At 41.5% G+C, this 25,357-nt stretch overlaps 1 protein-coding gene across 1 annotated transcript in view; it reads right to left on the bottom strand.

Annotated features, from left to right (window-relative positions):
• LOC126195021 (juvenile hormone esterase-like) overlaps positions 1-25,357 on the bottom strand; it is a 51,273-nt gene that overhangs the window by 13,868 nt on the left and 12,048 nt on the right. The window contains exons 3-7 of the mRNA XM_049933456.1: positions 25,122-25,259; positions 12,710-12,860; positions 9,023-9,208; positions 5,530-5,705; positions 4,731-4,896 (exon numbers count right to left, since the gene is read on the bottom strand). Coding sequence (XP_049789413.1) covers positions 4,731-4,896; positions 5,530-5,705; positions 9,023-9,208; positions 12,710-12,860; positions 25,122-25,259 — 817 coding nt within the window. The remainder of the gene's footprint in view (positions 1-4,730; positions 4,897-5,529; positions 5,706-9,022; positions 9,209-12,709; positions 12,861-25,121; positions 25,260-25,357) is intronic.

Here is a 25,357-nt window from a genome sequence, read left to right as displayed (position 1 = left end):
TGGCACGAGACCATTAGGATTCGACCGTCGGTTCATGGAAACGTATCTGTTCTTTAGGTGAAACACGTTTCTGCTACAATAAGTCAGTGGTCGTCTCCGCAAACACCGTCATCGAGGTGAACGGCGACTCGAAATGTGCCGCCCGTCAAGGTCGCAGGTTGGTCGGTGCAGTGTCGTGCTGTGGGAGACAGCCTCCTGCCCCACGGAAGGGGCCAGTGGTACTAATCGAAGACACGCTGATAGCTGCCAACTACCTGCATCCATTCATGATTGATGTCTTCCCCCACGGCGATGTCATCTTTCAGCAGTATAATTTATCCCTGTCTCGGAACCAGAAACATGCTACAGTGGTTTGACGAGCATTATAGCGAATTCATACTGATGTCTGAACGAAAAAATTCGCCTATGGAACCCATCTGGATCGCTGTCGAGTGCCATCAGAGTGTACGCAAATCAGCGTCCTCTTATTTATGCGAATTACATGATCAGTGCATAGACATCTAATAGTACGTAATTCACAAATCTACCACCATACTGTCGGGTCACTGATACTCAGAATTAGTGATGTATTTCGTTCCAAGAGCGGACAAACAAGCTATTAACCAGGTGGTCATACTTTTTTGGCTCATCAGAGTATGTCGTAGATGTATTTTGTTGAAAATGTCTTTTGTACACAAACTTCAGTCTGTCAACATCCTAAAAGTCAATCGAAGCCTGTAATTTTCTTTACCTATAACTGGGCGTATGAGACGATTCAACTACATATCACTAAGTAGTTAGTTGGAAATATTTGTGTAGTAAGAGTGGCACTAGCTGATATTCAGCCTGATTAGGTATTTATTAGAAAAGGTATGTGTAGTAGAGATCATAATGTGTCATTGAATGAAATACTTTTCGAATGTCTAGAAGACCAATTAAAATTTGGAAATTTGTGGTAATTTCCTATCGGACCAAACTGCTGAGGTCATCGGTCCCAGAACTTAGACACTACATAATCCAAGATAAACTAACTTACCCCAAGGACAACACACACACACACACACACACACACACACACACACACACACACACACATGCCCGAGGGAGGACTCAAACCTCCAACGGAGGGAGCTTCGCGAACCGTGCAAGGCCCCCTAGACCGTGCAGTCTACCCCGCCTGGCAAGCCCAATTACCTCTATCCATTGCACTGAGAGTATCAAGAGGCAACAGTAGTGTTGCGTTTCACGTTGATTGCTGAACGTAAACATGTCGTAATGCACAATTATCGTTATAGGTGTACACGGTGAATCACCTAGAGCTTGTACCGCAAATATTGCGGCAACGGAAAGCTGTACTGATGTGCAGTTTCTAGAGTGGAATGTCGGTCAAGCGCTCGTATTGTTAGCCAATAAATAGACTGTAATAAAACTTACACAGTGTATTTTTCGTACAGACATATACTTTTTTAAATGGAACAGCGCCCATCGACATTAAAAAGCTAAAATTAGGGTAAATATGTTGCAGGATTCTAGAACTTGTTTGTGTCATTCAAACTGTTAGATGTTAGGTACAATGTTGTTATGTTTGGTTACGGTGTGCTTGTGTGTCATTTGAGTGCATTGACTTGCTAATCAGTTAGTGTGTGACAGTCCAAGCAATAGGTCGTGAGTGGACGATGGGATTTACTAATGCAGAAAAAGCGGACATGCTCCTCCTGTACAGCGAATGTAGAAAAATGAATTTCATTCTTGAACGGTGTAAGTAGTTAGATATCCCCATAGGCGTCAACCATTTCGACAATTATTTATCAACCTCTTCAACTAGTTACATGAAAGTGATAGCGTAACACCTAGACAACGTAACAGAAGGAAACTGGTGACGACAGAAGAGGGGAAAATTAATGTTCTTGATGCTGTTGCTATTGATCTCCACGGTACCTATAGCGCAACCGCTCGAGGAAGTGGCATGAGTCAAGCCACTGTCCTATGCATTCTCCATCGACATAGTCCATCCCTACCACATCTGTCTCCGTCAAGAGCTGCCTGGGACCGATTAAGAGATTCATATTAACTTCTGTAAATGGTCATTAAGACAGGATACTCCATACGTATCATGTATCTTGTTTAGAGATGAAGCCACATTTACCAGTCACGGCCGGGTAAACCGCTGAAACATGCGCTATAGGTATGTTAACAATCCCCGTTTGTTTCATGAGGTGGGACGCCAGCGTCCATGGAGTGTAAACGTTGGTATGGCAAAGTGAATCATCGGCTCATAGGAGCGTTTTTCATAGACAGAAAACTGAATGCGCATAGGTATCACAGCCTCGTAACAGAACATCTCCCACGGATGCTATCTGACATTCCTCTGCAGACAAGGAGGAAACTATGGTACCGATATTATGACTGTACAGCTCATGGTACACCAAGTGCTACAACAAATTGTTGGATTGGATGAGAGTACATGTAATTTTGGCCGGCCCTTTCCCCTGATATGACGCCTGTGGGATATTTTCTGTCGGAAAATGTGAAAGACGCATACAAGGACATACCAACTACATTCGATGAGATGCAACGATGTATTATTGTAGTCTGTTAGGACATCTCCGCTGAAATATCAGCAGTCGTTCCTTACGAGACTGGAAACGTCTGTTGTCGCCGTCGGTTTGTCATTTTGAACACAACCTCTGATACTCAGTTGTTTCGTTACTTGTTAGAATCCACATAACTATTGTATATACCTATGTTGATCTTTAGTGTGTGTTACCACAGGTATTGAGCACTTATTGAATGTGGGAACTTTTTAGAATGCGATACATCGTAAAAGACTCACTAGAATACTGTGACAAACGCCACTGACATTTTAATGTACCCTACTAGTAATTTGTTAATGTTAGTAGGCATTGTTCCATTTAAGAAAGTGAATTTCGCACAAAAATACACTTACTAAATACTATTATAATCTGTTTATTGGCTAACAGTACGAGCCCCTGACTACAAATCCATTCTGTGAAAATCGCACATCACTAGCACTTTCCATTTCCGCAACATTAGCTGTGCAAATTTTAGGTGATTCATCATGTACAAGGGGCGTTCAAAAAGAAACGAGCCGAAGGCACGATTACAGAAACTAGTACCTGTATGATAGAAGTATTGACCCCTTGAGACACCTGTGCCACGCCACTGTGACACAAGGCGGTGAATGGCTGTCTCAAAAATGTCCCGGAGCTGCGATGTTAACCAGTTCCGTACGTACAGCTAGACGTCGTCGTCGTCAGAAGTGAATCGTTATGCTGACGTTCTTCTTTGCCCAAGATGGCCCCCTTCTGATTAACTTCCTGCAGCACGGGACAACAGTGAATGCCCAGCATTATTTGCAACCTTGACCACCCTTCACCAAGCGATCAAATCAAAACGACCAGGCAATCTCACCCTTGGGGTCATTCTGCTCCACGAAAATGCAAAGCCTCATAGGGCCAACACAGTGGCGGCACTCCTGCAGAAATTAAAATGGGAGGTTCTCGACCACTCTCCATACAGCCTGAACCTCTCTGCCTGCGATTACGCCATTTTTGGTCCCCTTAAAAAGGCTCTGAGGGGCAAACGATTCACCTCGCACCACCAGGTTGTATTTAAAACTGTACATTAAGCACTACTATTTCCGAGCTCACCTCATTTTCAAGTAGTGATTAGTAAAATACAATTTTTAATACAAGATGGTGGGACGGTGCCTTTCTTCAGCTTTGTCAAGGCTGTGGTGTCCACCCAGAAGAAACTGACCAGAACAAATTTAAATAACATATTTCTGGTCGATCAAGACTTACTTATATAAGTAGACTGGTTACGAAAGTGCAATTGTTCATTCAAAGTACGTATAACTTCATACTGAAATTAAGCGATGTTGCAAAAATGGACAGTCCCTATTTGGTTCACATATGGAAGGTTCTTCATTTTTAGATACCCTTGTAGTAACTACGCGAATATTACAACAAATAAGGTTTCCTCCTTCCAGGACTTCATTTTCACGTATTGTTAGTGTGGTTAAAAGTACTAAATGGAGTCATGTCAAAACGCTTTAGCTTGTGGTTTTTGACGAATGCAAAATTCGAACAGGGGTAAACTGTCTCTTACGTATATGTTAAAGAAACAGTCCAGCAGGCTTTCACAAAACAATGTGCTAAGAACGGACGGTCTTCTCCCGTGTATCAAAATCTGCAGCCGAAGTGACGTGTATCACGGAGCAGCTAACGTATCAACGAATAGCGTCGAACGGTATTCAAATTGTTCAAATGGCTCTGAGCACTATGGGACTTAAGATCTGAGGTCATCAGTCCCCTAGAACTTAGATCTACTTAAACCTAACTAACCTAAGGACATCACACACATCCATGCCCGAGGCAGGATTCGAACCTGCGACCGTAGCAGTCACACGGTTCCGGACTGAAGCGACTAGAGCCGCTCGGCCACCGCGGCCGGCGTCAAACGGTATGAACACTGTCTCTGACTGGTGACGAGCGGTAGCATTCTGAATGTCTTCTCATCTGTATTTTGAATCTCTCTGCTCTCGAATATCAGACGTGTGTCCAAAACAGAAAGTTGAGTGAGAGCCATTGTTTAAACGAGTGACAGTACAGGACTTTCTTAATCTACTACTGTCGGTAACACAGAATATCGGTTCATCGCCGTTATCAAGCGTTCGTTTCTAAGTACACAACAGTGAGTCACTCGAGGGAATGGTTGATGCCACTTACCGCCCTGCATCTGTAAATTGTACTCGCCGGTGGTAACTTCAGTAAGGAGCGGCATGTGGGTGTAGTTGCCTGCGGTAGCCCACGCTCCGAGCCTGCTGTGGTCCGCCGTCATGAATGCCCCCTCTGCTTCAGGCTCTATGGCGATCATGAAGCCCACCCCACAGCTCTGAAACACACAAAAATACATAAACATAAAATGGCTCGCCAGAGGGAACACCTTATAATCTAGTGGTCTACCCAGTGTTCCAGCTACAAAATATTTTTTGATAATTTATCGACATTTTGAAGTAACTGCCAGATTTTTAGTTAAAACTTCTGTGTAGATGCGGCGATGCTCCTGTTAAAGCAACCAATTGTTTGGACGAGACCACACAGCCAGCGCACTAAAGACCATCTGACGAGGACTATATGTTAGGCAACAGAATATTTCTGGATGTATTTTTATTTTTTTAAATTTTTTTCTTCCTATTTTGTCTTTTCAGAAGAGATAAGGAGAGCAAATGGTTATCCATTTTGCTGATTGCAGAGAGCTTAAAGCCCCAACCAACATCCTGTTTTTTCAGCACTATCATTACCGCATGTAACGTATGTACAATCTTAAGACTGAGAATAACGGTCTGTTAAATTCATGGCTCAATGGCAGTTTGCTCCTTTGCGGATTAATATGAAAGGAAGCATATTCGTATTGTTACTGTAAATTAAAAATAAGTGGTGTCTAATGCAACACTCTGCGTGTTGTGCGGTTAGTTTCATTTGGCTGAGCTACACATAGCGGCGGGAATAGCTGTCAGAGGCGCACCGTGTTGTAGAGCGAGTTAGCCTCCACCGACTGCAGGAAGGTGAGCAGCTCCTGAGGATCCTCTGTCTGCAGGCCCAGCTCTGCGCCGATGCAGAAGGCGATCTCGCGGTTCGTGTCCGCGATGTGGTCTCCACCGAGGGCCGAACCACTCATCGATATACCGGCCCGGAACAGCCCTGAAGCATACACAGCAGAAGGTCGGTCTTTGCTAAAGGCAGGTGCCAAGTTGCGACAATGCAGACTGAAAAGTAAATCTGTTACCAGAGCCTTGCTAGATGCTGTCCCGAATCAGATGTAAATGAATGTATTACTGTTTCAGAACCTCTCACAATGAATTTAATTAATGATACAATAATGCTCAACGATCTTCATTCAGCTTGGGTCTGCAGCTATGACAAACTGTTTGAATGAATTGTTACTACATGTAGCAATAGTTTTTTAAATTTATTTGTGTACTATTCTACAGTTTCGGTCTTTGACCATTTTCTGGTATTTTGAGAAGTGGAAGCAGCAAGCAGCAGCTGTTCATTACACTGACAAACGTTAAGACATTAATTAACTTTTCATAACTGGGATTCACTTTCATGTGAAATTTCTTGAAAGATATCGTGTTTACGCCAGTGACTGTTAAACTTTTAATTTCCACTGTTGCAGTTTCGACCTTAGGTCATTATCAAGTACAGACGGTTGGTTTTAAGCCACGTCTACTTTATACAAGCTGACACATTTATATGACGTTGATATATATATATATATATATATATATATATATATATATATATATATATATATATATATAGCAGCGTTACTAATGTGTATAACAGCAAATGACAACGACATATAAATGTATCTGCTTGTATAAAGTTGACATGGCTTAAAGCCAAAACATCTGCACTTGATAATGGCCTAAGGACGAAATTGCAACAGTTTAAATGAAAAGTTTAGCATTCACTGGCGTAAACATGATGTCTTTCAAGAAAGTTTAGACGTTAAGCGCAGTAAAAAATCAGTTGATAAAGTTTTCTAGTATTAACAAAAACTTGCAGTACTGAATTTAGGAACAGCCAAGAGTACAAAAGCAAAACAAATTCAGGTTGAACTGTAAGAAACTTAAGGCAATCAATGGAGAGCAACTGCTCGTGTGTTCTTTATCCATTACAAACTATGCAAGACGACTCGAAACAACAGAATAAATTTATTATTTTGTAGTTGAGAATTTGTTTCCTTTATTACAGTCTGTCATCACAAAAGCTGTCCTCAGGCTTTCGATTTCGGTCAGTGGTGGCCATCTTCTACCTGTTTAAATTGTATTCTAATGTAGTAAAACCAGAGTTTAGGAAATAAAATCGACAGTCTGAAAAACATGCTTTGTGATCGCAGACTGGAATAAAAGAAACGAATCCCACACTTTGTGTATCACCGTTGCTGAATCGCAATCGATACTAGATCAAATTTCACCCTTTGTCAGGCGCGTCAACGCTTCGTTAAGCATCAAGCCTTTGAGGTGTGTTGCCACAGACGAATGTTGAAAATTATAAGGAATGAGGATGTTCTGTGCACAATCAGAGAGGATAGGATTATGTGGAAAACACTGACAAGGAGAAGGGACAGGATGATATGACATCTGTTAAGACGTCAGTACCTCCGTGGTACAGGAGGGAACTGTAGAGGGCAGATACTGTAGAGAAAGACAGAGACTGTAATACATACAACAAATAATTAAGGACGTAGGTTGCAACTGCTACTCTGAAATGAGGAGGATGGCACAAGAGAGGAATTCGTGGCGGACCGCATCAAACCAGTCAGAAGACTGACTTAAAAAGAAAAAAAAATCCATGGACTCAACAATAAGTTTTCGGTTGTTTGTTCTTCAGTGTGCTTCAGCGCTGCTGTCGTGAAGGTGGCCGAGCGCGACCACTTCGTCGATACTGAATTGTATGGTCACGTCTCGGAGGAATATGGAACAGAAATTCCCATTTAGATAATGTCGGCCGCATTTGAAGAACTTATGAACGTAGGACATGTACTCGAAATTCCTGGCACAATTTTGTTACTATAATCCAGTAATATCTTTATGTAGGGAATACAATAAACTAATAGTGGCATCTCAATCCATTGTGCTTAGTGAACTTCATCCAACCGATCACCAAATAACACTAATGATGAAACAGTTCATCAGCGATCGGCGGAGTGAAGAGGAACATCAAAGATTTCTGGATAATTACTAACTTCCAGCACGCTGGAGTAGCTTGGGTCAGCATTTCCTGTTGATCAGTAGAAAGAAAAATCAGTCCAAGTTTCAAATTTTCACTTTTTATTCATTCGATGACTAGTTTCGGGGAGAGACCCATTTTCTAATCATCATAACAAAGTCGAAAATGGCACTTCCCCAAGATGTCAAAAATGTGCAATGGACTTTTACAGTGCATACAAATATCTATAGGCACTGTAAATGTTCATTGCACATTTTTGACATCTTCGGGAATGCTATTTTCGACTACGTTCCGATGATTTGAAACTGGGTCTCGGCCCGAAACTAGTCATAGAATGAATAAAAAGCAAAAAATTTAAATTTGGACTGGTTTTTCGTTTTCCTGGGTAACTGTTTCTATTGGCCACTATGTCACAGTGGGGAAAGGATGGACTCTGCTGTCTCGACTGCAAGAAACGCCTTATGCGATTACTCTTACGGTTCCCTTTTGTTGCAGAATGAGTTGGGTTGCATTTCAGTTGCGTTTTCCAGTCAGCAATATATTTTGCCGTGCTCACTACTGTGATAAACTGATAATCAAAACACCATTTATCTGTACAAGCGTACGAAAATGATGCCTCGAAGAAGGGCACAATGTACCCTTCCCAACGTTTGTTCGTTTCTGGCAAACCTTTCCCAAGTGTGAACATTTTCCGGCAACCTAGCTGAGACACGATAATGTTGCTGACCGTCGTTTCATGGATCTGTCGCAAAATCTCTGGTGGAAATACCAGTATTAAATGAAATGGCTATAGGCAGCTCAGCGTATTGCAAGTTTTGCTCCAGCAGTAAAAGAATAGGATACACAGTTAGAAAAGATATTTAGTGAAACGCGTTATGACAGGGAAATTAAAAACATTTTTTCCGCCATACCTTCCACCGACAGATGTTCGTCATTCCGACTACAGTAAAAGCAAATGACGTTACATAATACACTAATAAAACTTCAATGATTTGTTACCATATATTATTGTAAATATTCACGGCAGTATACTTACATTGGAAAGCGTAATTTCGCAGTTCCTCTTAAGTACAAACAAGTTAAGCGTGAGGTTTAAAGTGATTTTCTCTGGTATTCAACAGGTGTCTAATAGATCATGATATACGGCCGACACTCTCCTTGGAACACTTGTGAAGCAAATAACGTGAGTCGAATCTCTAAACGCCTAGTCCACGTTGACTGTCCGCTAGATGCACCAATACAAAATTCGCGCTGCTTCTGAAATGATGACAGATGCATACCTCTGGAGAGCGGGGAGTACATGTGCATCTCGACGCTGATGCCTCCGGAACTTTGTCCAAAGAGCGTCACCTTATCGGGGTCGCCACCAAATGCACGAATGTTGTCCTGCACCCACTGCAAACCAGCTGCTTGGTCCTTGAAAACGTTGTTGCCCATGGCGATCGGGTCACTCAGGCTCAGCAGCCCTGCACAGCACACGAAACATCTCATATAAGGTCAAGTCTCAATTTCACAACTTGTTTAAAGGTATAAATGAAAATTTAAACAGTGAAACAAGAATAAGACAGATAAACGTATAAGGAATTATACCAACATGAAAGTTCACAGATTGCATGTGAGCTCTTACGAAAAATGTTATATGGAATGGGCGACCTATCACGGAGCTTGGGCTAAGCTGAACGTAGCTAACAAAAAACTTACGAGGAGTAGTAAACGGAAAAAGAGACAACGGCTTAGCTTTCAAACTGAGTAAGACACAGAAGTTTCAAACAAGATTACATAGGAAGGAAGAAATATTAATGTTTAACGACCTGTCGAAGTCGAAATGAGTTGCGACTGAGCTGGGAAAGAATGTAGAAGAAAATTGTCTAAAGTCTTTTCAAGGAAGCCATCCACTTTAGCGAATTAGGAAAACGTGGGTAGCTGGACACAGATTTCAATCGTTATCCACTCCAGCGGGAGTCCAGTGTCTTATCGATGCGTAACTCGGTTACATTACGTAATACGGTCGTAGCAAGAACGTTACACAAGTACAGGGACGCAGATAAAGAATGGGTTCATCAACAGTAGGTATACAGATATACAGCAGCTCTATGTTATACAGTACCACGATTTGCCGAGGAGACGTATTTATTGTAGATAAATTTGAGTCATTTGGAGACAGTTCCTTAAACGGCTGTTTCCTACGAAGAAAATTAAGCAAACATGAAAATACAAAGATGTAAATGTGAAACACTTGAAAGTTAAACTTGTTTCAAATGGTTCAAATGGCTCTGAGCACTATGGGACTCAACTGCCGAGGTTATTAGTCCCCTAGAACTTAGAACTAGTTAAACCTAACTAACCTAAGGACATCACAAACATCCATGCCCGAGGCAGGATTCGAACCTGCGACCGTAGCGAGTTAAACTTGTCATTGGACATATCGAAGCATATGTTGGAAATAAATATCACTAGGTGAAAGTGAAAATCGACGAAATGAATGCTGCCAGAAATAAAGCTAGTGTCTAGTTGACTTCATAAGGAGGTAGATCAATAAACAAACGAAACTCAAATCGCCGTAGCTAGCAACGCCAATGTTGCGGTATTGAATCTACATAAGAAATATATCGACTGTTGCAAAGACGGCAACTTTTCCTAGAAAGATTAAACACTAAATGGAGGAATGAGAAGACTTGGGAATAGAAGAGGTACCAGTGGTAAATACGAGTAGTTCGGTCTACCTGATGAACAAGCGCCAATAATCAAACTAGGGTAGATGTATGTTGAAAAAAAGTCTCATAATGGGTATGTGCATTTACTAACAATAACTTTTTTTATTCAGTCATTATTCTCTTAAACCGCTCTTAATGATAAGCAAATTTACGGTAGAAGATGATTAGAGTGTATTCAGCATTGTGCTGGAGTGAAATAATGCGGCACCCAACAATAGTTATCGTAGATCAAAAATGAGCAATGGAGATTAAAGTACTGAAACTGGGCTATCAAGAACACTTACTTTAAAGAGGTGGAGGATGACAAATCCTCACACGGTCTGTGTAAGAAATAAGATACATATTCTTTTGCGTCACACACTGACATGAGGTCGTGCAGTGTCGTTTCCATACGTTCAGAGAGGGATTTTCACAGAGTTTTCACATCAACAAGCCTATGGTCTTCGATAGGTGTTCAAATTTGCGCGTGCTTTGGTCTCTGTAACCGTGGAATCGCTGTATTTGAATCACAAAGCAAGTACAACTGTAATAACATATTCTGTGCAGTGGACTGTTTAAAGAATTACTGCACGGAAATGCTACGTAATTAAACTAGTTGTAGAACTTACCTATGCACTACATTGTAATCCATACGCCAAAGAACAGGATCCTTTTGTGAGTAGAGTTCGTTCTGAAGTTGAAACTCAGACATCAGGCGGCTCTCAATTCCATGTTGTAATCTGCTTGGGTAGCATGCAATCCGGAATGGCCTGGGTTCGAATTTTGATGAGCAATAGAATTTCCAGTAGCAATTTTAGATCTGCCAGAAGCTCCACTAATATTTCCCCATTGTGTGTGTGAATACTGTGTATTTAACTGGGGACCTGGAAACGAAGGAGAGACTTCACCCCGCAGTAACCCTCAGTGGTTCACAACCCCACGACAAGCCACAGCAGTCCACCCATCCCACCGCCGCCCCACACCGAACCCAGGGTTACTGTGTGGTTGGTTCGACCCCCAGTGGAACCCTCCTCTCTCCCCACCCCCCTCTCCTGCAACCACCCCCTCCCCCCCTCCCGGAAAGTCTCACACCAGACCAGTGTATCCCAAATGTTTACGTGGTAGAGTAGTGATAGTACATAGTCAACATAGTGTAACTTAGGCGGAATAAGGGGAACCAGCCCGCATTCGCCGAGGCAGATGGAAAACCGCCTTGAAAACCACCCACAGACTGACCGGCACGGCACTCCGAACCTCGACACTACTCCGCCGGCCGAAGCCGTGTCGGGGACCGGCAAGCCTCCCCGCTCGGGAAGCAACGCGGAACGCGGCTAGCCGGGCGGGCTTATTCTCCCATACTCGTATAACTTTTTCTGTTATTTCTGATGAGACCGGCGGAAGAAATCTTTTGGCTGCAAAATATTATTTTTCCTCCTTACCAAAATGTGAAATGGTTAACAATATTAAAGTGAGAATGTAGTACACATCATTTATATCAAAGGCTCATCAGCTTTGTTATTATATAAGGTACAAGGCCGCGAACACTCCCCTCTTTGTGTCCAACTATCTTCCAGCTACCAGAAGAAGAGGGGATATAGGTGCCTTTTCATATCCTCATTAATTTTGCAAGAAATGAAAATCAGCAAGCTGCAGAGATGGATATTTCTCAGATGAGTGCCACTCATTGATAAAGGAATACTTAAAGAATAAAAAAATATACAGGCGAAAAGAATATCTAACGCCCCAAAGTTAAACAGAAAGAGTTAATCTGTCGTGAAGTGCGATGTGATATGTTACCCCACGCTGTCCTATCTTTTAATAACGATTACAATAGTTGCCGAATCTAATAGATGCAGATATCAATCTCATCTCTTACCACCAGTAGCGCGTATACCCTACTCGTAGTCAAAATCGCCACACTCAGAATCGCGAAAGATATATTTTCAGTATCCTGCTTGGTTTTGAGCGAAGAGTAATATCCTACAAAGGATAAGCTAATCCCCCACTAACGTCTACTCGCACATTCCAGAGGCACTTCAAACGTTATAGTTGTATGTTAATTGAGAAAATACAAGTTTACGTACACGTCTCGTTTCCTTGTTAACAGATCAGTTAGTTATGTGTAATACTGATTACCAGTGAACGTAAGTCGCTGAAGCATTACCATTACACTGACATTATCAGGTGCGTGTCCACCGTATCGTGTCAACCCTTTCCACCACCCTCTACAGTATTCACTTGACAGCGCAGCTGCTTTTCCACAGTGAGACTTACCCATAACCCCTACTCGGTAGTTGAGCAGAACGACAACGACGCCCTCATCGAGCAGGAAGTCAGGCCCCCACTGTTCCTTGGAGTTGCTGCCGAGGGTGAAGTGACCGCCGAAGATCCACACCATGACCGGTAGCAGCGCATCCTCCGAAACCTGTCGTATGCAGAAATACGGTAGGAAGTTCATACATACATTCAGATATATGTTTGAATTTTTTAAGGAGAGACGGAAGAGCAAATCGGCTACAGTAATCGATTTCTAGATTTTTGCGTATTTCAAATGCCCGCTATTTCCTGGGTAAAACAGTTTTTGTTTCATAAAAATACGATAAACTTTTCGTGAGTTATGATAGTTTTCCTGACGCTTTGTGCTTTCTGTCATTTAAGTTCCACGGCTTATTTTTCCACTATGCAGGGATAATGCACAGGTCTCATTTATTCCTTGCACGTTATTTCCAGCTTTTACTGTCCTATTGTCAAGGTTTCCTACCCTGCATCTATTACCGTTATTCATTGTTCCGATCGTGCTTGTTATTGTTTTCGCGTGTGGTGAAGGTCGAATGAAAAATGTTGAAATAGATTACAGAATTATTACGACCTGACCATAAAAAGAAACGTTGTTAATTTAGAAAACATGAAAAAACCGTATGGTCTATCTTTTTCCATAAGATGTCCACAAATGCAAATCCTCAGCACTGTTTTTGCCTCTATGATCCTTTCATTTGGTGCAAGTACAGGAGAAGTGCAGTAAATGACAACGAACATTCCTTACCTGCAGCAGTGATGAACGAAATTATACCTATAGTTGGAGATCTTCCTGAATGTTCAAGAAACGTCTTCATCGGGAAACGCAAAAATTAAATGAATGAGTGAATTTTGTCATTAGGTCCCGGTTACCGAAAACTGTACTTGTTCAGATTACAACTCTCAAATTAGATGTCTATGACGCTATTTTATGCTTCAAAGATTGTATAACAAGAAAATTAGATGTTTAGGAAGTATTGGGCAGAAAATCTAGTGGAATATTTGAAAATCCTTGGTTCAAATAGGTAATGAGAAAATTTGTAAATCAGAAATTGCTAATTTAAAATGCACAAAAGAAGCTAGACAGAAAGAAGAGGGATCAAGAGAAGAAAGGAATATCATTATGATTCATGTGATGCTCAGTATAGTGCAGGAAAATATTTGTGCAAAGTAATTCTCATCAAGAAGTATACTAAAATTGCATTGCTAAATTTTAAATTCATTTTCTCAATACTACATTCATTATGTTCAAGTACCAATATTTTCCAAATTAATTGAATTAGAAATATGGAATTTGGTCAATTTATACTCAGGATGGTAGTAAGTTATTACATGGAAATTGAGAAACACAAGCAGAACAGAAACTGTTTTATAATAATTAATGTATCTAAAAAAGTGAAATTTTACTAGTGAAAGATTACAGAAAATTCCCTAAATCTGTAATAGGTATTTTGTTCATTTTACTTGTAAATGCAGGAATATATGGTACATACATTACGTAAAAAATTCACGGTATTCTGAAAAGTGTACCTACAATGGGTGAAATAGCATTGGCAGAACAGGGTCAAAAATTGCCTTCCGTATTTCCTTAAAGCAATCAAGTTTCTTATAATCATAATGTATGGTATACTGAAAACATTTATCAATATTGGATAAAATGTTATTGGTTTTCAAGTCGTCTCACCTGGAATAAAATCCTCAAGCCTTCGGCAGCTGTCACCATCATCGACCTCAGTAACGCAGAATACTGACTGCTATCACCTTGCCTACCCCACCCAGGCCGTGAGAAGTTTTAACCTCTGAGAAGCATGGTGAAGACACTTGCCAAAAGCCTTAGAACTTTATCTGAATAGACGCTGTTTAATTTTATTTAACTATGCCGCCGTAAAACTCAAAAGACACAATTCTGATCATTATTATTCTTTTCTGGTATATTAAAAATAATCATTAATTACATCATTTCATACACACCACTCTCATACTACTGTACGCTACTACCCATTGAGAAATTTGCGTAATTTGTTTCAACAAATTACTTCATATATATACGTGACTTAAACTTTGTCCTAGTATGTGAGGAATCGTGAGCATCACACCGATACTAAAAAATACAAAACAAAAATTATATCCCTTTCTCAATTAGTGACTGAACTGACGATACGTGTACAATACATAAAGTGGCAGCGTGAAGATAAAGACATTTGTAATGTTAGTACACTACTGGCCATTAAAACTGCTAAATCATGAAGATGACGTGCTACAGACGCGAAATTTAACCAACAGGAAGAAGATGCTGTGATATGCAAATGATTAGCTTTTCAGAGCATTCACACAAGGTTGGTGCCGGTGGCGACACCTACAACATGCTGACGTGAGGGAAGTTTCCAACGATTTCTCATACACAAACAGCAGTTGACCGGCGTTGCCTGGTGAAACTTTGTTGTGATGCCTCGTGTCAGGAGGAGAAATGCGTACCATCATGATTCCGACTTTGATGAAGGTTGGATTGTAGCCTATCGCGATTGCGGTTTATCGTATCGTGACATTGCTGCTCGTGTTGGTCAAGATCCAATGACTCTTAGCAGAATATGGAACCGGTGGGTTTAGGAGGGTAATACGGAACACCGTGCTGGATCCCAACGGCTTCGTATCACTAGCAGTCGAGGTGACAGGCATCTTATCCGCACGGCTCTAACGGATCGTGCAGCCACGTCTCGATCCCTGAGTCAACAGATGGGGACGTTTGTAAGACAACAACCATCTATACGAACAGTTCGACGACGTTTGCAACAGCATGGGCTATCAGCTCGGAGACCATGGCTGCGGTTATCCTTGACGCTGCATCACAGACAGGAGCGCCAGCGATGGTGTACTCAACGACGAACCTTGGTGCACGAATGGCAAAACGTCATTTTTTCGGATGAATCCAGGTTCTGTTTACAGCATCATGATGGTCGCATCCGTGTTTGGCGACATCGCGGTGAATGCACATTGGAAGCGTGTATCCGTCATAGCCATACTGACGTATCACCCGGCGTGATGGTATGAGGTGCCATTGGTTACACGTCTCGGTCACCTCTTATACGCATTGACGGCACTTTGAGCAGTGGACATTACGTTTCAGATGTGTTACAACTCGTGGCTCTACCCTTCATTCGATCCCTGCGAAACCCCACATTTCAGCAGGATAATGCACGAACGCATGTTGCAGGTCGTGTACGGGCCTTTCTGGATACAGAAAATGTTCGACAGCTGCAGTGGCTAGCACATTCTCCAGTTTTCTCACCAATAGAAAAAGTCTGTTCAATGGTAGTCGAGCAACTGGCTCGTCACACTACGCCAGTCACTACTCTTGATGAACTGTGGTATCGTGTTGAAGCTGCATGGGCAGCTGTACCTGTACACGCCATCCCAGCTCTGTTTGTTTCAATGCCCAGGCGTATCAAGGCCGTTATTGCCGCCAGAGGTGGTGGTTTTGGGTACCGATTTCTCAGGATCTATGCTCCCAAATTGCGTGAAAATGTAATCACATGTCAGTTCTAGTATAATATATTTGCCCAATGAATACCCGGTTACACCTGCTTTTCTTCTTGGTGTAGCAATTTTAATGGCCAGTAGTGTACTTAATTTTTTATCACTTGATCATTCATGCAAGTTCTAAAATCTCAGATTATGAAGAAAATTTTTTTTTCTTAAGATTTCCCTGGACACAAGTGATCAGAGGTCTTTTAACTATTGCCATAAGATATCGTGGTTGCTGTACGATCCTCAGTCCAAAGACTGGTGTGATGTAGGTCTCTACGCTCGTTATTTTTGAGTAACCACTGCTACTTTCGTCTGAGCCTACTAATTTAATTTGTCTCCTTTTAAAATATTGGTTCCCTACATTATCTAATGGACGATTCCTTGATGCCTCAGTATGTGTCCTGTCAACCGTTACCATGGTTAAGTCAAGTTGTGCCATTAATTTCATTGCTCCGCGTTTCGGTTCATTATATCCTCTTTAATTATTCGATCTACCCACCTACTATCCAGCATTCTCTTGTTGCACCACATTTCTAAAGCTTCTTTTCGTGTCTGAACTTGTTATCTTTCACATTTTCCCTTCCGTACGAGGCGACATACCAAACAAACACCTTCAGTAAATAATCCATAACAAATTTAAATTAACTATTGACAAATTAGTCTCTTTCAGAAATGAGTTTCCTGCTATTTCAAGTATGTATATTATATAGTCACTACTTCTACCAACCTCAGTTATATTGCTGCCCAAGTAGCAAACCTCATGTACAACGTTTAGCGTCTCATTTCTTAATTTATATTCTCAGCATCGCCTGACTGAATTCGACTACGTTCCATGATCCACTGTTGTTGAGGCTTAGCTGGTTACCTCTTTTCAAGAACTGATGATGATAATGTTTGGCTTGTGGGTCGCTCAACTGCGGGGTCATCATACAAAGTCCCAAATTTTTCGTAGTCTAATTTTTTACACCGAACAGTCGAGCCAATGACACTAATGATGATGAAGATGATGATGATGACTACGAAATGTTGAGGATAACACAAACACCCAGTCCCTGTTGTTGTTGTGGTCTTCAGTCCTGAGACTGGTTTGATGCAGCTCTCCATGCTATTCTATCCTGTGCAAGCTTCTTCATCTCCCAGTACCTACTGCAACCTACATCCTTCTGAATCTGCTTAGTGTATTCATCTCTTGGTCTCCCTCTACGATTTTTACCCTCCACGCTGCCCTCCAATACTAAATTGGTGATCCCTTGATGCCTCAGAACATGTCCTACCAACCGATCCCTTCTTCCGGTCAAGCTGTGCCACAAACTCCTCTTCTCCCCAATCCTATTCAGTACCTCCTCATTAGTTATGTGATCTACCCATCTAATCTTCAGCATTCTTCTGTAGCACCACATTTCGAAAGCTTCTATTCTCTTCTTGTCCAAACTATTTACCGTCCATGTTTCACTTCCATACATGGCTACACTCCATACAAATACTTTCAGAAACGACTTCCTGACACTTAAATCTATACTCGATGTTAACAAATTTCTCTTCTTCAGAAACGCTTTCCTTGCCATTGCCAGTCTACATTTTATATCCTCTCTACTTCGACCATCATCAGTTATTTTGCTCCCCAAATAGCAAAACTCCTTTACTACTTTAAGTGTCTCATTTCCTAGTCTAATACCCTCAGCATCACCCGACTTAATTCGACTACATTCCATTATCCTCGTTTTGCTTTTGTTGATGTTCATCTTATATCCTCCCTTCAAGACACCATCCATTCCGTTCAACTGCTCTTCCAAGTCCTTTGCTGTCTCTGACAGAATTACAATGTCATCGGCGAACCTCAAAGTTTTTATTTCTTCTCCATGGATTTTAATACCTACTCCGAATTTTTCTTTTGTTTGCTTTACTGCTTGCTCAATATACAGATTGAATAACATCGGGGAGAGGCTACAACCCTGTCTTACTCCCTTCCCAACCACTGCTTCCCTTTCATGTCCCTCGACTCTTATAACTGCCATCTGCTTTCTGTACAAATTGTAAATAGCCTTTCGTTCCCTGTATTTTACCCCTGCCACCTTTAGAATTTGAAAGAGAGTATTCCAGTCAACATTGTCAAAAGCTTTCTCTAAGTCTACAATTGCTAGAAACGTAGGTTTGCCTTTCCTTAATCTTTCTTCTAAGATAAGTCGTAAGGTCAGTATTGCCTCACGTGTTCCAGTATTTCTACGGACTCCAAACTGATCTTCCCCGAGGTCGGCTTCTACTAGTTTTTCCATTCGTCTGTAAAGAATTCGTGTTAGTATTTTGCAGCTGTGGCTTATTAAACAGATTGTTCGGTAATTCTCACATGTGTCAACACCTGCTTTCTTTGGGATTGGAATTATTATATTCTTCTTGAAGTCTGTGGGTATTTCGCCTGTTCCATACATCTTGCTCACCAGATGGTAGAGTTTTGTCAGGACTGGCTCTCCCAAGGCCGTCAGTAGTTCCAATGGAATGTTGTCTACTCCTGGGGCCTTGTTTCGACTCAGGTCTTTCAGTGCTCTGTCAAACTCTTCACGCAGTATCGTATCTCCCATTTCATCTTCATCTACATCCTCTTCCATTTCCATAATATTGTCCACAAGTACATCGCCCTTGTATAGACCCTCTATATACTCCTTCCACCTTTCTGCTTTCCCTTCTTTGCTTAGATTTGGGTTTCCATCTGAGCTCTTGATATTCATACAAGTGGTTCTCTTTTCTCCAAAGGTCTCTTTAATTTTCCTGTAGGCAGTATCTATCTTACCCCTAGTGAGATAAGCCTCTACATCCTTACATTTGTCCTCTAGCCATCCCTGCTTAGCCATTTTGCACTTCCTGTCGATCTCATTTTTGAGACGTTTGTATTCCTTTTTGCCTGCTTCATTTACTGCATTTTTATGTTTTCTTCTTTCATCAATTAAATTCAATATTTCTTTTGTTGCCCAAGGATTTCTAGTAGCCCTCGTCTTTTTACCTACTTGATCCTCAGCTGCCTTCACTACTTCATCCCTCAAAGCTACCCATTCTTCTTCTACTGTATTTCTTTCCCCCATTCCTGTCAATTGTTCCCTTATGCTCTCCCTGAAACTCTGTACAACCTCAGGTTCTTTCAGTTTATCCAGGTCCCATCTCCTTAAATTCCCACCTTTTTGCAGTTTCTTCAGTTTTAATCACTTGAGTAGTCCCCGCCCGGAGATCCGAATGCGGGACTATTTTACCTCCGGAATATTTTACCCAAGAGGACGCCATCATCATTTAATCATACAGTAAAGCTGCATGCCCTCGGGAAAAATTACGGCCGTAGTTTCCCCTTGCTTTCAGCCGTTCGCAGTACCAGCACAGCAAGGCCGTTTTGGTTATTGTTACAAGGTCAGATCAGTCAATCATCCAGACTGTTGCCCTTGCAACTACTGAAAAGGCTGCTGCCCCTCTTCAGGAACCACACGTTTGTCTGGCCTCTCAACAGATACCCCTCCGTTGTGGTTGTACCTACGGTACGGCTATTTGTATCGCTGAGGCACGCAAGCCTCCCCACCAACGGCAAGGTCCATGGTTCATGGGGAGGCCTGTGCAGATAAAATCGCCAACCTGGCCGGGAATCGAAACCGGGAGCACATGTTCCAGAGGTAGCAAAGCTAGCCATTACACCACGAGCTGCGGACTTTTCAAGAACTGCTCACTTTGTATTCATCTTACAATTCTGTTCGACGCCACTGTTTCCGCTGCCTAAAGACTTAGCCACAGCAGAGTCTGGAGACAATGACTTTGTTACTGGTCTCCCTTTCGGTCCTGGACGAAATCGTTGGTTAGTGTGAATACCTCGAAATTCAGTCATTTTATTTATAGTTCAAGACTACTTTCTAGAGGCCAGCAGGTTGAATTTTCTGATGCATTCTAGTAGACAAGGAAATTATGCAGACTCAAGGAAGAGAATAGTGACAATACATATCAATACTACCAATGGCCCTGTTGTAACGTTCTTACCTCTACTATTGTCTTACATTCCGGAGATGTTTCCGTAACAGAAACAGAATGAAATGAAATACAGAAAGATGCTGAGCTAGCATTGTCAACTCTGCTTAAGGATGCACTTAGGAGGAATAGTTGAGAGGCCAATCAGCTGTGAGTGCGCGAAAGTTTGCAGAATGCGTGACCAAGTGAACGGCTGGTCAAAGCGTTCTGTATCCTCCTTTCCACGTCTTCAGTGTTGTTCTGACCCATCTTGCTTCCGCAGTGCTTGGGGCAGCATGTATCCTGAGGTTGTTGCCTGTACTCACACGATAACTGGAATGGTGTTTCGTTTTGATGGCATTTTCTATGCCGCAAACCACAGGAACTGATGCTGAGACCATAAGCAGAGTTCTCATTTTCACAGATTTACCTTCCTTTGTATTCAAGACTGACATTAGTTCTTCAGAGAGAGATACCTTGATCCGTATTCAAGTATAAATATCAGTATTTCATTTACTCAGTCATGTGAGTAGGATGTGGCTTATAAAACTTTCACACTTTCTTAATGTTACAATGGCAGTTTTAGATTGTATAGCATTTTCCTGATTCTAATGTTTATGGAACTGTACTCCATGTGGTCCGTTGGAGGACGAATGTAATCTTGGTCTTGCAGTTTCTTACTTGATTATTTAATAATTACGTTACGTTAATCTGAATTAACTTTGATTCGGTTCTCACCCACAATATTTACAATATATATATATGATGTATTTCAGGGCTGTTCCCTTGTGCTCTTTTGCTCTTACTTGAATCTGTCACTGATTTGAGCACAAGCTAATAAATTCATTTTGTCTTCGGCCGAATGTTTGTTCTAACAAATTGCCATCACCAGAAATAACTTCCAAACCTTTTCGTGCATTTTACAGCTACTATAAGGTACTTTAACGTATCTAAGAACTTAGAGACTTCATCCTGATCCTGAATACGTCTGGAGTGATTGCTGCAGTGTAGGTTCATTTGCAAATACGTTTTAGACTTACAAAATGAGATATTGCACTCTCATGCACGTGTCCCTACTATATGATGACACGAACACTACATATACTTGGGCAAGAAATATGGGTAACTATAACGCTGCAATAAGTTAAACATATGGTCAATCTCCTCTGATATATTTCTCCTTGCAGTATGAAAGGACTTACTGCTTCTGAATGTATCAATGCCATCGAAGTCAAATCGCCTTGAATGTTCATTCCTGTGCCAAAATTTTGCTTAAATAGGAGAATATATTCAAGGTATTTTCACTCAGTTTAAAAGAGGAGTAGGAGGATTTAAAGTATCGCAAAATGAGCAACTGTCTGGTCTGGCATCTTTCTTTCAAGTTGAAGCTTAAAGTTCTTTTTCCGAGTACTACTCAGTACCTCAGTTACCATAAATACCGATATAATTTTCAGTAGCTTTTATTTTTTTCTTTTCTGTATTGTGTAATGCCATTGTCTCATTTCCATATGAAATGGAAATGAAGTCCCATGCTTCTCTACAGAGCATAGGGGAACGATGCGGGAGACCCGCACCGCCTTACTAGGCAAGGTCCTAATAGAGGTGGTTTGCCGGTGCCTTCCTCCGACCGTAATGGGGATCAATGATGATGATGAAGGCGACACAACAACACCCAGTCATCTCGAGGCAGAAAAATCCCTGACCCCGCCGGGAATCGAACCCGGGACCCCGTGCTCGGGAAGCGAGAACGCTACCGCGAGACCACGAGGGGTGGACACATTTTCATATAGCACTAACCAAATACTTCAAGAAAATATTTTCTAACTGTTAAATGTAATATACTACGTTCGTGACACTTATTATTATTTTAGATTATTCTCTTTTGAGAGAGCGATTGAACTTGAGTAGTTACGATTTCTTCTTCTCTCTTCGTTCTTCCCAAATTCTCTTCATATGTTCACTGTGATCTCTCTTGCGTTCTTCCGACCATCTTTTCCGGTTCTGTTCTCCATATGTTCTTGTTTAAGTGTATGTTTCTGTATGATGTTTCTACACTGGTCTCTATTATTTATGTTGTCTTATGTGATCCCCAGTTCTTTAATGTCTTGTTCTGATTCAGTGATCCACTTTGTCTGGTTTTTGCTCTTGTTTACTATCTCAAAGATTTGGCTTGTTAACCTGCTTTTATTCATCCTGCTGATATGTCCACAAAATTTCATCTTTCTCTATCTAATGGTGTCTGTTATTGTTTCTATGTCTCTGTAAATCTCTCTTGTTGGCCTCTTCATCCAAATTCCTTCCCGAAACACTGGTCCATATATTTTCCTCCGAATTTTTCTTTCCCGCTTTTCAATCTCTCTGATCTTAGTATGACCATGAATCACTGTAGTTTCTGCAGCATAAAGTCCTTCTGGTAGGACTACCATGTTGTAATGCCTTAGTTTCGCATTGACAGAAATAGATTTCTTATTATAGTGATTCCAAGTGAGCTTATATGCTTTTTTTAATCTGGAGATTCTATCTTTATTGGCTATAGAGTTCAGTCCTGAAGGTTGGATTACCTCTCCCAGATATCTGAAGTGGGCAACTTGTGCCACTTTTCCGTATTGAGTTGTAATGGGGAGATTATCTACAGGTTTGTTTTCTGTATACTGTGTTTTCTCGTAGAAGATTTGTAGCCCAGTTTTCGGTGAGATTTCGTGTAGTTTTTCGAATGCAAGTTTGGCTTCCTCTCTATTGTTGTTCGTTAGAATGGCAAAATCGTCCGCGAAAGCCAGACACTTCACCCTAATTCTCTGTTCTTTTTAATCCCAAGCTGAAGCTCTTTTACTTCCTTTTCCCATGTACTTTCGTGCTACTTATATATATATATATATATATATATATATATATATATATATATATATATTCAGGAAGTCGTTTCTGAAAGTATTTGTATGGAGTGTACCCATGTATGGCATATATGGAAGTGAAACATGGACGATAAATCGTTTGGACAGAGAGAATAGAAGCTTTCGAAATGTGGTGCTACAGAAGAACGCTGAAGATTAGATGGGTAGATCACATAACTAATGAGGAGGTATTGAATAAAATTGGGGAGAAGAGGAGTTTGTGGCACTACTTGACTAGAAGAAGGGATCGGTTGGTAGGACCTGTTCTGAGGCATCAAGGGATCACCAATTTAGTATTGGAGGGGAGCGTGGAGGGTAAAAATCGTAGAGGGAGACCAAGAGTTGAATACACTAAACAGATTCAAAAGGATGTAGGCTGCAGTGTGTACTGGGAGATGAAGCAGCTTGCACAGGATAGAGTAGCATGGAGAGCTGCATCAAACCAGTCTCAGGAGTGAAGACCACAACAACAACAACAAGCTACCTGAAATATACAAATCTTTTGTACAGTTAATGGGAGGGATACACACAAATAAATGCCTCTTCCCCCTTTCTCAGTTTCCATAAATACATCCTTACAACGTCGTAGGTAACGCGCCACATTGTCCAAAATCACTTGGGCACCTATTCCATTCTTCGTACTAATAGCTATATTGTCAATAGCTTCATACACTGTAAGGCGCGAACGCCTGCTCCTCCTATAATGACGCGGCATCAATACTCTGTGTCAATGCTGCTTTAAATGAGGCTGCTCGACGGCTCACGGTCTTAAGAGAAACGTCACTTACATAGCACTTCCTTATCCAACGGCAGCGCTGCTTATCAGTTCCACCGGAAGTGAATTTTAGCCCGGCAGAGCTCAAGGAATATGAGTCAGCTCCGCCAGACGCGCTGGCTCATTCAACGCTATATTCCTGAGTATCGCAGATAAGCATAGTGTACTATTATGTCGAAGATATATATCGAGAGTGTTGCAGCGGCGGTCACATGGCAGGTTGACACGGACTAGTGCTGCTGCTTTATTATGGGAGGGGAAGTCGTTCGTACCTTGCAGTATAGAAAGCTACTGATAATATAGCTATTAGTACGAAGAATGGAGTAGGTGCACAAGTGATTTTGAATGGCGCTTCCGTCTTTTGTGGATGCATATTGAATTTCACGTTTACGGAGGCAGTCGCTAATGGACATGGTAATGACTGGGTTGTAGCACATGGTCCAAAAGTAGACACTGTAGCTGGGCCGGAGGCTTTTAACAGTCGAGAAATTATTGCTTATAGAGCATTTCAGATATGTGAAGTCTATAACAAAGATAGAGGTACATCTTGGCTCTCGGGACGAGGAATCATCGTAAAAGAAATGAGTCAGAGTCTGTGTCCGTAAGGCTTAAAGGGGCTCTTAATTGTAGCAAGACTGAACATGTTGGTGATGTGAAACATTATTACAGATATTAAAGTAAATTCATATCCTTTCGTTATCTCCCGTGACCGTGTCGAAAATTCCGTGAACCGATCGCACGTACCTTGTATACTTGTACTGTACATTTTCCTATACTGAGACGATAAATTATCGACTATAATCTATTGATACTAGATAAATAAATTACTACTGAAGTTAATATGCCGATGGAAAAACAATTTTTTACCATCATCTATGTTTAAGTCATTGTAAGCTAAGAAACAACCAACGGTACAATCTTCTGGACTGTTAGTCGGCCTCATGTTATTCCTCCGATTCCTACTTCGCAATCGACAGCTTAAGATTTTGAAGAATATGCCGTCAGAGGGGTCGAAACGTTGACTGTGAAGAAGCAGTTTGAGGAGGAATACGATGCAGCCTAACCGTGTACAAGATTTTACATCCAGTGACAACGACCATGAAAGTCTACAGATTTCCAGAAGAAACAGATGTTGTGATGTGACATTAAGCAGAGCAAACACCTGCCTCACCACAAGAATTTGCAGGGCACATGAATACAGTAAAAATTCAGCAGTTGGCGGACGTACCGTGGGTGTGTAGATGTTGAGATAGAGGCAGTCTTCCTCTCCGGAGATGCGGCCATCATTACTGATCTGGTGGCAGGTAGTACCAACCTCCTCCAACGCATCCCTCACTCCGTCCCAGGGAGCAGGCAGCTGCGGCGGCTGTGAAAACACTTCGTTTATAGAGGCGTGCTTGCTTCATATGTTGTGAATAGCTGCTTGAATGCTGAGGATTAAACGTAACATCACTTCTAGAGAAA

This window comes from Schistocerca nitens, chromosome 7, assembly GCF_023898315.1.
Source record: "Schistocerca nitens isolate TAMUIC-IGC-003100 chromosome 7, iqSchNite1.1, whole genome shotgun sequence".
Classification (NCBI taxonomy): Eukaryota; Metazoa; Arthropoda; class Insecta; order Orthoptera; family Acrididae; genus Schistocerca; species Schistocerca nitens.
This window is presented reverse-complemented; position numbering and strand designations above follow the sequence as displayed.